Source organism: Colossoma macropomum, unplaced genomic scaffold (genome assembly GCF_904425465.1).
Source record: "Colossoma macropomum unplaced genomic scaffold, Colossoma_macropomum, whole genome shotgun sequence".
NCBI classification, from domain to species: Eukaryota; Metazoa; Chordata; class Actinopteri; order Characiformes; family Serrasalmidae; genus Colossoma; species Colossoma macropomum.
The window spans coordinates 11,514,600-11,526,798 of NW_023494794.1; the positions used below are offsets into that span (position 1 = coordinate 11,514,600).

Below are 12,199 nucleotides of genomic sequence, written 5' to 3' on the forward strand. Positions count from 1 at the left end.
TGAGAGATTGAGAGGGTTCTCTTGGCACTGAGAACGAGGGCATGTCGATGAGGGGGGGTGAGAGAGGAAGTGCGAGTGGGGGATGGACAGAATGTGAGAATAAAGGAGAGCGAGCGTGTGATAGAGGTGAGAGAGTGAGAGGAAGAGAGGAGACAGCTGTGTTTATATGTGTTCAGTAAACAGCACAAGTCTTTTCATCACCCTCTCTCTCTGTATCTCTCTCTCTCGCTCTCTCTCTGTCTCTTACTCTCTCTCTATCTCTCTCACTCTTTCTCACACTCTCTGTCTCGCTCTCTCTCACTCTCTCTCTGTCTCTATCTCTCTCTCTCTCTCACTCCCTCTCTATCTCTCTTTCTCACTCTCTCTCTTTCTCTCTCTCACTTCCTCTCTGTCTGATTCCCTTTGTCGCTCGCTCATCACCTTTTTATCTTTACTTTCTCATACACTCTTAAACTCTCATACGCTCTTCAGGCGTTCCTTAATAAAGACAGTAGTTCTATACAGAACCATGAACACTCAAAGAACCCTGTGTATGATTAAAGGGTTCTTTGCATCACAAAATCGTTCTTCAGATTGATGGAGAATGTGCTGTATATAGTTCTATACACAACCTTTTGAAAAAGAGTTCTATATAGAACCAAAAAGAAGGTACACCCTTAAAAAAGATGGTTCTTCAAGGTTTCTTTAGTAAAGAAAATGGTTCTGTATAGAACCATGAACTCTCAAAGAACCCTCTGCATGGCTAAAGGGCTCTTTGCATCGTGAAAGTGTTCTTCAGACTGACAGAGAACGTGCTGGAACCTTTTTGAAAAGGGTCCTATATACCACCAAAAAGCGTTCTTCTATTGGTACAATGCCAAGATTGTAACAGTATAAGAACCCTATTTGGTGCTATTTAGAACCCTTTTCAAAGAGCTTCTGAAGAACGCTTCATAATGCAAAGAACCATTTAAGCATGGAAAGTGTTTGTTGAGTGTTACTGGTTCTATATAGAACCATTTACTTTACTAAAGAACCCTTAAAGAACCATATTTTTAATTTTTTTTTTAATTTTTATGGACTATGGGAGACCATAGTACACCCTTGAAAAAAGATGGTTCTTCAAGGTTTCTTTAATAAAGAAAATGGTTCTCTATAGAACCATGACCTCTCAAAGAACCCTCTGCATGGCTAAAGGGCTCTTTGCATCGTGAAAGTGTTCTTCAGATTGATAGAGAACGTGCTGTGGATGGTTCTATATGGAACCTTTTTGAAAAGGGTCCTATATACCACCAAAAAGGGTTCTTCTATTGTTACAAATTTGACATCGTTTTGGGCAAAAATGACCCCAAAATGTAGATCATAAGATCAAAGAGGGGGGCGTGGCTTCCTCCAGAGCCGCAGCGTATCGGCCAATCAGATTTGGGGAGAAACATGAAAATTGGCATATGCGATTGTGGCTGAGTTGTGCGCTGAATGCAGTGAAGAGGAAGTGCAGGAACATGATTCAGTGCAGTTTGGCGCGACAGTGCAGTCTCTAACGATGAATGAACGCTCTGTGCGTTTACGCGTCAAACGAAAGGTTCCGTCAAACAAAGCAGGTCATTATCGCGTTTAAGAGGGAGCGACTGCAGCGAGGCGACGGGCGGAATGAGTAAGAGACCCCGGCGAAGGAGAGAGAGAGAGAGAGAGAGAGAGAGAGGGAGGGGGCCGGCGAGAGAAGAAAAGACGGAAAAAAGGGAAGTCAGATGAAGGGAGGGGAAAAGAAGAGAGAGAGAAGAGAGGAAGAGAAAGAGAAAGACTTCCCTTCAAACAAATAACGTCTAGCTTATGAAAACCAGTTCAGCTGAGCGCTCATACGCCCGCCTCTGGCTCAGCATTTCTCGAGGCTCTGTTCCAGTAACAGAGAGAGTGTGTGTGAGAGAGAGAGAGTGTGTGTCAGAGAGAGAGAGAGAGTGTGAGAGAGCGAGAGTGAAAGTGCATGCAGGCAGAGCGAGATGGCCGTGGTGGAAGGAAACGGTTGCGTTAGGGGGGTTTCCACAGCGCTGCGTCTCCAGTCGCTCTGCAGCTGCAGCACAGCTACTTCAGTTCATCTGACGGACTGACAGACTGAAAATCACTCAACACTGACATTAAAGACGCCTCACATCAGAGAAACCCGGCAGAGCTCAGCTCCATCGGGTCAGGCAACCTGGGGTAACTAGGGGTTATCTGTGGAGTTACTGCGGGTAACTGAGGTAACTATGAGGTATCTCTGAGGTAACTATGGGTACCTCTGAGGTAACAAGTTACCCTAGATATCTCTGGAGTAACTATGGGGTATTTCTGAAGTTACTACGACATCTGTGGAGTTATGGGTAACTACGGTGTGTCTCTGGAGTAACTATGGGGTATTTCTGAAGTTACTACGACATCTGTGGAGTTACTACGGGGTGTTTCTAGAGTAACTATGGGGTATCTGTGGAGTCACTATGGGTAACTAGGGTAGCTATGGGTAACTGAGGTAAATATGGGGTATCTCTGGAGTCACTATGGGTAACTCTGGGGTAAATACAGAGTGTCTCTGGAGTAACTATAGGGTATTTCTGGAGTAACTTTGGGTAACTCTAGGGTAACCATAGCTTATCTCTGAGGTAACTATAGTGTATCTCTGGAGGAACAATGGGTAACTCTGGGGTAACTACAGGATATCTCTGGAGTAACTATGGGGTATCTCTGGAGTAACTATGGGTAACTCTGGGGTAAATATAGAGTGTCTCTGAGGTAAGTATAGTGTATCTCTGGAGGAACTATGGGTAACTCTGGGGTAACTACAGGATGTCTCTGGAGAAACTATGGGATACCTGTGAAGTTACTACGGGTAACCTCTGGGATATCTCTAGAGTAACTATAAGTAACTATAGGGTATCTCTGAAGTAAATATAGAGTATCTCTGGAGTAACTATGGGTATCTCTGGGGTAACTATGAGCAAATATGGGGTAACTATGGGATATTTCTGGAGTAACAATGGGGTTTCTGAGGAGTTACTATGGGTAACTCTGGGACAACTAGAGGGTATCTCTGTAATAACTACAGGGTATCTCTGGAGTAACTATAGGTAACTCTGGGATAACTAGAGGGTATCTCTGAAGTAACTACAGGGTATCTCTGGGGTAACTATGGGATATCATTGGAGTAACAATGGGGTTTCTGAGGAGTTACTATGGGTAACTCTGGGATAACTAGAGGGTATCTCTGAAGTAACTTCAGGGTATCTCCGGGCTAACTATGGGGTAACTCTGGAGTAACTATGGGGCATCTGTGGAGTTACTACGGGGTGTTTCTAGAGTAACTATGGGGAATCTGTGGAGTCACTATGGGTAACTAGGGTAGCTATGGGTAACTGAGGTAAATATGGGGTATCTCTGGAGTCACTATGGGTAACTCTGGGGTAACCATAGCTTATCTCTGAGGTAACTATAGTGTATCTCTGGAGGAACAATGGGTAACTCTGGGGTAACTACAGGATATCTCTGGAGTAACTATGGGGTGTCTGAAGTTACTACAACATGTGTGGAGTTACGGGTAACTATAGGTAACTCTGAGGTAACTCTAGGGTATCTGGAGTAACTATGGGGTATCTCTGGAGTAACTATGGGGTATCTGTGGAGTTACTGTGGGTAACTAGGGTAACTATGGGTATCTGAAGTAACTATGGGGTATCTCTGGAGTAACTATGGGTAACTCTGGGGTAAATATAGAGTGTCTCTGGAGTAACTATGGGTATCTCTGGGGTAACTATGAGCAAATATGGGGCAACTATGGGATATTTCTGGAGTAACAATGGGGTTTCTGAGGAGTTACTATGGGTAACTCTGGGACAACTAGAGGGTATCTCTGTAATAACTACAGGGTATCTCTGGAGTAACTATAGGTAACTCTGGGATAACTAGAGGGTATCTCTGAAGTAACTACAGGGTATCTCTGGGGTAACTATGGGATATCACTGGAGTAACAATGGGGTTTCTGAGGAGTTACTATGGGTAACTCTGGGATAACTAGAGGGTATCTCTGTAATAACTACAGGGTATCTCTGGAGTAACTATAGGTAACTCTGGGATAACTAGAGGGTATCTCTGAAGTAACTTCAGGGTATCTCCGGGGTAACTATGGGGTAACTCTGGAGTAACTATGGGGCATCTGTGGAGCTACTATGGGTAACTCTTGTGGGTAACTATGGGGTAACTCTAGAATAACTCTGGTGTAACTATGAGGTATCTGTGGAGTTTCTACAGGTAACTGGGGTAACTATGGGGTATCTCTGAAGTAACTATGGGTAACTCGTGGCTAATTCTGGGTAACTATGGGATAACTCTAGGGTAACTCTGGTATAACTATGGGGTAATTCCAGAGTAATCGAATTGCAGGATATTTCCGAAAAATCTTTGAGGTCATTCTGGAATAACTAAGGGTTAACTCTGAATAGTTCTTGAGTAACTATGGAGTAATTCTGGAGGATCTATGGGAAAACTCTGAAGTAACCATGGGCTAATTCTGGAGTAACAGGAAAGCACCCCAGAGACCCAAAATGCAGTGCTTAGGCATTAGAAGAATGTCTACAACCCTGTTCCTAGAGATGCAGCCCATTTAGCTCCAAACTCAGCTTATGGTAGAAAGTATTTTTATCGGCTTGGCCAGTTTTTTAACTAGCGCTCTGCCGAAGAACAGCCTGTTTATTTTCTACAGAGGCAAAAACGATCACTCAGCAACGTTGAAGCACACCTGGTCGAAGAGCTGTTTGCCGGTGGTGTTTGGCAGGATGGCAAACTCCAACTCTGCGTCCATCGTAGTCACACGGACACTGATCTGCAACAGACAGAAACAAACCAGAGGGTGAACAAAGCTAATCGAAACACAAAACGTGCGTAACCGCATTAAAAAGCACGCCGGCGAGCGACTGAGCGAGAGTGAGTGGATGTGAAAAACAGAAACGAGCACAAATGAAAAAAGCAAACGTAAAAGAAAGCGAACAAACGAGGAAGAACAAATAAATCCCGACAGACCAGCTGTTCATACGAGGGCACGGTTTTATCAAAGCACCTCCACTTCCCCTGCTGAGATAATGTTACCGCAGTATTTGAAGAAAATTCTTCAGTTATCGTGATTGTGCAAGTGTGACAGGGTCAGTGTGGGGATTTGTACCGTGTGCTAACATGATTGATCACACTCTGGAATTCAGAGTAAGATAAAAACAATGGAAGGAAACAGAAAGAAGGAAGACTGGAAAGAGAACCATCACCACCCCCCTCTCTCTCTCTCTCTCTCTCTCTGTGACACTGTGTATCTCTCTCGCTCGTCACTCCACTCTATTCTACTATAAAAAAACTATGACCACAACCTCTGGTAACCATGGGCAGCCATTTAGGAAACAGTTTACTCAGGGAAGAGATCATAACACCACACATAGTTACAACCTAAAGATGACCTCTTACTCAACCGCGCACCTCTACATTCTTAAAAAGGGTTCTTCCAGGGTTCTTTAGTGAAGAAAATGGTTCTATATAAACACACCAAGACCATTTGCGTGATTAAATGATTCAATATTGCGTTATTAAATATTACTTCAGATTGATGGAGAATGTGTTGTGTATGGTCCTATATAGAACCTTTTTGGAAAGGGTTCTGAATAGGACCAAAAAGGGTTCTTCTATAGTTATGATGTCCATCTTGTATACAATCTTCAAAATGGTGGTTCTTTAAGAGTAAAAAAAAAATGGTTATATTTAGAACCATAAATGCTTTGCATGATCGAAGGGTTCTTTGCACCATGAAAGGGCTCCTCAAATTGTGCTGTGGATGGTTCTATATAGAACCTTTTTGAGAAGAGTTGTCCAAACCACCAAAAGGGTTCTTATATTGCTACGATGTCAGGCTTTAACGACTGAAAAATTCTTTTTGGTTCTACATAGAACCCTTTTCAAAAAGGTTGTCTATAGAACTATATATAACATTCTCCATTAATCTGAAGGACCCATAATACAAAGAACCCTTTAATCATGCATAGAGTTCTTTGAGTGTTCTTGGTTCTGTATAGAACTATTTTCTTTACTAAAGAACCCTTGAAGAACCTGTGCATAGTACACTTTAAAAAGAAATTCTTCAAGGGTTCTTTAGAGGATCTCCCAGTGTTCTTCAAGGGTTTTGAAAACAATCTTGGGGAAAATCAGAAACTATTTGGTTCTAAGTTCTATTTAACACACTTCTGTACCATCTTTTATAAGTGGGTACAGTACTCTTAAAAAGATGGTTCTATACAAAACACTTAGAGAATCATTTGCGTGATTAAAGTGTTCTTTGCATGGAGAAATGGTTCTTCATAAGGATGGAGAATGAGTTGTGTATGGTTCTATATAGAACCTTTTCGAAAATGGTTCTATATAGCACCAAAAAGGGTTCTTCTATCATTTTGATGTCAATCTTGTATACAATCTTAGAACTGATGGTTCTTCAAGAGTAAAAAAAAAGGATCTATATAGAGCCATGAACGCTTTGCATGGTTAAAGGGTTCTCTGCATGCTGAAAGCGTTCTTCAGAATGTGCCGTAGATGGTTCTGTATAGAACCTTTTGAAAAGAATTCGCTATAGCACCAAAAGGGTTCTTCTACTGCTACGATGTCAAGCTTGTAACAACAGAAGAACCCTTTTTGGTGCTATTTAGAACCATCTACAGCACATTCTCTATCACTCTGAAAAATGCTTTCATGATGCAAAGAACCCTTCAACCCTTTAACTAGTGTTCTTGGTTTTATACAGAACCATTTTCTTTACTAAACAACCCTCAAAGAACCATCTTTTATAAAGGTGTACAGTACACTCTTAAAAAAGTTCTTCAAGGGTTCTTTAGTAAAGAAAATGGTTCTATATAAAACACTCAGAGAATCATTTGCATGGTGAAATGGTTCTTCATAAGGATGGAGAATGTGTGGTATATGGTTCTACAGAAAACCTGTTTGAAAAGGGTGCTGTACAGAACCACACTGGTGCTATAAAGAACCACATTAATCCTAAGAGCCATTTCACCATGCAAATGGCTCTTTGAGTGCTCATGGTCCTATATATAGAACCATTTTCTTTACTAAAGAGCCCTTCTAGAACCATGTTTTAATTTTAAGAGCGTACAGCTCCTTTTACAGGAGGCCTTCACACCCGGGTGACAATTGACAATGAACTCCTTGTGATATTTCAAACATCTCATTAAAACGCACACGCGGTAATCTGAAAACAATCCTGGGTTCTAAGTTCTATGTAACAAACCTCTGTACCTTTCCTGTAACGAGACCTCATGTATGTGTATAGTGCAGTGTTTTATGCGCCGCTGCCAGGAGAAAAGATATCAACTACTTTTTTGAAAACAAGAAATTCTTGTTATTTTTGTTTATTCTAGTGGTGACGATGTTATTCTGTAGTGTTACTGTGTTTTTATCGGATCACATTATAAATAAACAAAACAGAACCAAAAGTTAATACCTAGAAAAATGGCCTTTAACTGTTTTCCCAGGTGCCTCTGCGGAGTAGTATGAATCTATCGGTAAATATAAGAGTTCATATTTGTACCCTGACCTGAATAGAATGCACATAAAGTGCCGTCACACATGATGCTAATATTTCAATGTATTTCGCTGTTTCGTTAAAAGGGGCTTAAATGGGACTCGATATAACAAAAAATACAAAAAGATAAAACGCATGAAAATCTGTACTGAACACCCACTTTAACCGGATCCCTGCTGGGTGTCCACCTTTAAAAATGCAGAAGGAAAACAAAAAGCAGCAGCCTGCTTTCACAGGACTCCTCCCTTGCTTGCACACTGCTGGCTGAGAGCCCATGGCGAGGACAGGAAGTGCCCTCTCTGGTTTATATTTCTGGCGTAAATTTCCTTTCTAGGTTGTTATCTGGATGCTTGAGAGACCCTGAGCAGATCCCTCTTGTCGAACGGCAGTTCATTTGCATCAGAAAGTGTAAGCAGGTGTACTGGAGTGTTTAGTGAGGATGTTCATGAAGTAATATCCCCTATTTTAGTGAATAGGAGCGTGTATTAAGGTTGTTTACAGACTAATATCTCCTATTCTAACATGTAAGGGTGTTTGTTGTGTTCATTTATGGACTAATATCTCCTATTCTAACATGTAGGGGTGTTTATTGTGTTCATTTATGGACTAATATCTCCTATTCTAACATGTAGGGGTGTTTATTGTGTTCATTTATGGACTAATATCTCCTATTCTATCGTGTAGGGGTGTTAATTGTGTTCATTTATGGACTAATATCTCCTATTCTATCGTGTAGGGGTGTTAATTGTGTTCATTTATGGACTAATATCTCCTATTCTAACATGTAGGGGTGTTTATTGTGTTCATTTATGGACTAATATCTCCTATTCTAACATGTAGGGGTGTTTATTGTGTTCATTTATGGACTAATATCTCCTATTCTATCGTGTAGGGGTGTTTATTGTGTTCATTTATGGACTAATATCTCCTATTCTAACATGTAGGGGTGTTTATTGTGTTCATTTATGGACTAATATTTCCTATTCTAACATGTAAGGGTGTTTATTGTGTTCATTTATGGACTAATATCTCCTATTCTACTGTATAAGAGCATTTACTGAGGTTGTTCATGGGCTAATATCTCCTATTCTACTGAATAATTGCGTTCATTATGGTTGTTTACTGACTAATATCTCCAATTGTTTATGAACTGATATCTCCGAACATAGCATACAGAGGTGTTTATTAATGCTGTGTAGGGAGTAACATCTCCTATTCTAGCATGTAGAAGTGTTTACTAGGGTTGTTTATGGACTAATATTGCCTATTCTAGCATGTAGAGGTGTTTATTGAGGTTCCTTATGGACTGATATCTCCAAACATAGCATGCAGAGGTCTTTCTTAATGTTGTTTATGGAGTAATACCTTCTATTTTAGCATGTAGAGGTGTTAATTGTAGTCGTTCATGCACTAATATCTCCCATTCCTGTGTATAGGGCCGTTTATTGGGTTGTTTATGGACTAATATCTCCTATTCTTGCATGTATAGGTGTTTATTGAGGTTGTTTATGGACTAATATCTCCTATTGAAGTGTATGGGGGCATTTATTGAATGAATTTATGGCTAGTATCTCCAATTTAGTGTATAGTAGCATTTATTAAGGTTGTTTATGGACAAATATCTCCTCTTCTAGCAAGTAGAGATGTTTAGTAAGGTTGTTTATGGACTAATATCTCCTATTCTGGCATGTGGAGGTGTTTAGTGAGGTGGCTTATGGACTAATATCTCCTAATCTAGCGTAAAGGAGTGTTTATTGGGGTTGTTTATGGATTAATTTTTCCTAATCTAGTGTCTAGGACCGTGTATTGAGTTCCTTTATAGACTAATATCTCCTATTCTCGTGTATGAGGACATTTATGGAGTGATGTCCTCTATTCTGAATCTGGGAATATAGCTATAATACTCATCACAAAAAGAAAATCATCACAGAAAACACAGTTTTTTGCACAAACAGTATGTCTAAAAGGGTTAAATTAACAAAAGGGCACAGTCTCTGTAGTGGAGTCATTCAAATGACACATCTGATTTTACGCTTCCCCGTCTAAACAGCTGCAGCGCTAACAGTGAACTTCAGCACATTCTACACTGCACTATTAGCTCGGAGCAGTATGTGTTAATAGGTTTTGAGTGCGAGAGACAGAGAGAGAGAGAGAGGGAGAGAGAGAGAGAAAGGGAGAGAGAGAGAGGGAGAGAGAGAGGGAGAGAGAGAGAGAGAAAGGGAGAGAGAGAGCGAGGGAAGGTAATAAATAGCTGAGCTGAGGCCCACACCCCCGTGTTCTGCCGGACCACAATGCCCTGCTTTATCTACCAGCTGTGAGCCTGATTACAGAACCCACCCCCCCCCCAAACCCCCTCCTCTCTCTGTCGGCTGGTCAGAGTGAAAGAGGGGAGTTTCACAGTTACGGAACACAGACCTGACAAACATATATATATATATATATATATATATATATGTTTATATACACACATATATGGTCATTGTGGGCCATTTCTGTTTATCACACAATGCAAACGATAAGAAGAGTTTATAAATAATGAAAAAAGTAGAATAAAATATTCGCAAATTTCACCTTAAACAAAGATTTTTATATCATATATATCTTATATAGTATCAATGAGTGTATATCATATATACCATATATACAGTCAATGAGTGTATATATCATATATATCATATATACAGTCAGTGATTGTACATATCATATGTATTATGTATAAAGCCAATGGCTGTGTATATACCATATATACAGTCAATGAGTGTATATATCATACATATATATGCAGTCCATGAGTGAATACGTCATATGTATCATATATACAGCCACTGTGTGTATATATAACATATACGGTACAATGAGCGTATATATCATACATACATTTATGTATATATCATATATATTACATATACAATCAATGAGTGTTTGAGGGAGAGAGAGGTAGAGAGTGTGAGAGAGACATAGGAAGAGAGAGAAATATAGAGATAGAAAGAAGGAAAGAAAAAGAAAGGCAGAGAGAGGGAGAGAGAGAGAGAGAGAGAGAGAGAGGAAGAGAGAGAGAGGGAGACAGAGAGAGGGAGAGAGAGAGGGAGAGAGACAGAGAGAGAGAGAGAGGGAGAGGGAGAGAGGGAGAGAGAGAGAGGGAGACAGAGAGAGGGAGAGAGACAGAGAGAGAAAGAGAGAGAGAGAGACAGAGAGAGAGAGAGAAAGAGAGAGAGAGGGAGAGAGACAGAGAGAGAGAGAGAGGGAGAGAGAGAGGGAGAGAGAGAGGTTTCTAAACTTCACTAAAAAAGTTTTTTTTTCCATCATAAACACTTAAAATAGTCAAACACGCTGATGTTCAGCAGCTCTCGTGGATGAAAAGAGGAGTTTCGTTCCTTTCAGATGTTTATTTTTCCGCTTATGATTTTAAAGGTTTAATTTGGGCAGAAAATCCTCAGAATGAAGTCTGACTGAGGAAATGGAAAAGATATTAAAGACGAACAGAATTTAAACGAAAATCGAACAAACACCTCTCACCAGCGCACGAGTGTGTGTGTGAGTGAGTGTGTGTGTGTGAGTGTGTGTATGTGTATGTGTGTGTGAGTGTGTGTGTGTGTGTGTGTGTGTGTATGTGTGTATGTGTGTGTGAGTGTGTGTGTGTGTGTGTGTGTGTGTATGTGTGTGTGTGTGTGTGCGTGTGTGTGTGTGTGTGATGGGCTCTGGACCGAGTCCAGGCCGAGGAGGTGACTCACAGCAGTTCTGGCCTCTCTGAGTCTCAGACGTTTCACAGACTTACATCAGCAAACTGGAAAACTGAGAACACCAAGAACTTTCTCAGGAGGAACCTCCTCCTCTCCTCTCTCTCCTCTTATTCATTCACTCAGTCCTCTTTTTCATTCTGTTCTTTTTCTTTCTCTCTCTCCTCTTATTCATTCTCTCTCCTTCTTCCTTCTCTCTTTCATTCCTTCTCTCTTTTCTTTCATTCCCTCTCTTTTGATTCTCTCCTTTCCTTCATTTTCTCCTCTTTTCTTCTCCTCCTTTTCCTTCTCTCCTCTCACTATCATTCTCGCTCTTCTCTTTCCTCTCACCCCCCTCTCTCTCTCTGTCTTTCTTTCTTTTCTTGAACTTTTTCTTCCATCCTTCATTTCCGGTTGGCAAAATTAAGCCCATGTGGACGCAACATCGGTCAGTCATCATTGGCATCTCTCTCTCTCTCTCTCTACTTTCCCCTTTTCTCTCTCTCTTTCTCACCCTCTCTCTGGGTCTCTCTCTCTCTCCCACCCTTTCTCTCACTTCTCTCTCTCTCTCTACTTTCCCTTTTTCTCTCTCTCTCTCTCCCACCCTCTCTCTCTCTTTCTCACCCTTTCTCTCACTTCTCTCTCTCTCTCTACTTTCCCTTTCTCTCTCTCTCTCTCTCTCTCTCTCTCTCTCTCTCTCTCTCTTTCTCACCCTCTCTCTGGGTCTCTCTCTCACTTCTCTCTCTCTCTCTCTACTTTTCCCTTTTCTCTCTCTCTCTCTCTCTCTCTCTCTCTTTCTCACCCTCTCTCTGGGTCTCTCTCTCACTTCTCTCTCTCTCTCTACTTTTCCCTTTTCTCTCTCTCTCTCTCTCTCTCTCTCTCTCTCTCTCTCTCTCTCTCTCTCTCTCTGGGGTGG

The 12,199-nt window shown here is 41.1% G+C and overlaps 1 protein-coding gene across 1 annotated transcript in view; it reads right to left on the reverse strand.

Moving 5' to 3' along the window:
* msna (moesin a) overlaps positions 1-12,199 on the reverse strand; it is a 56,951-nt gene that overhangs the window by 28,770 nt on the left and 15,982 nt on the right. Inside the window, exon 2 of the mRNA XM_036580161.1 lies at positions 4,742-4,825. Coding sequence (XP_036436054.1) covers positions 4,742-4,825 — 84 coding nt within the window. The remainder of the gene's footprint in view (positions 1-4,741; positions 4,826-12,199) is intronic.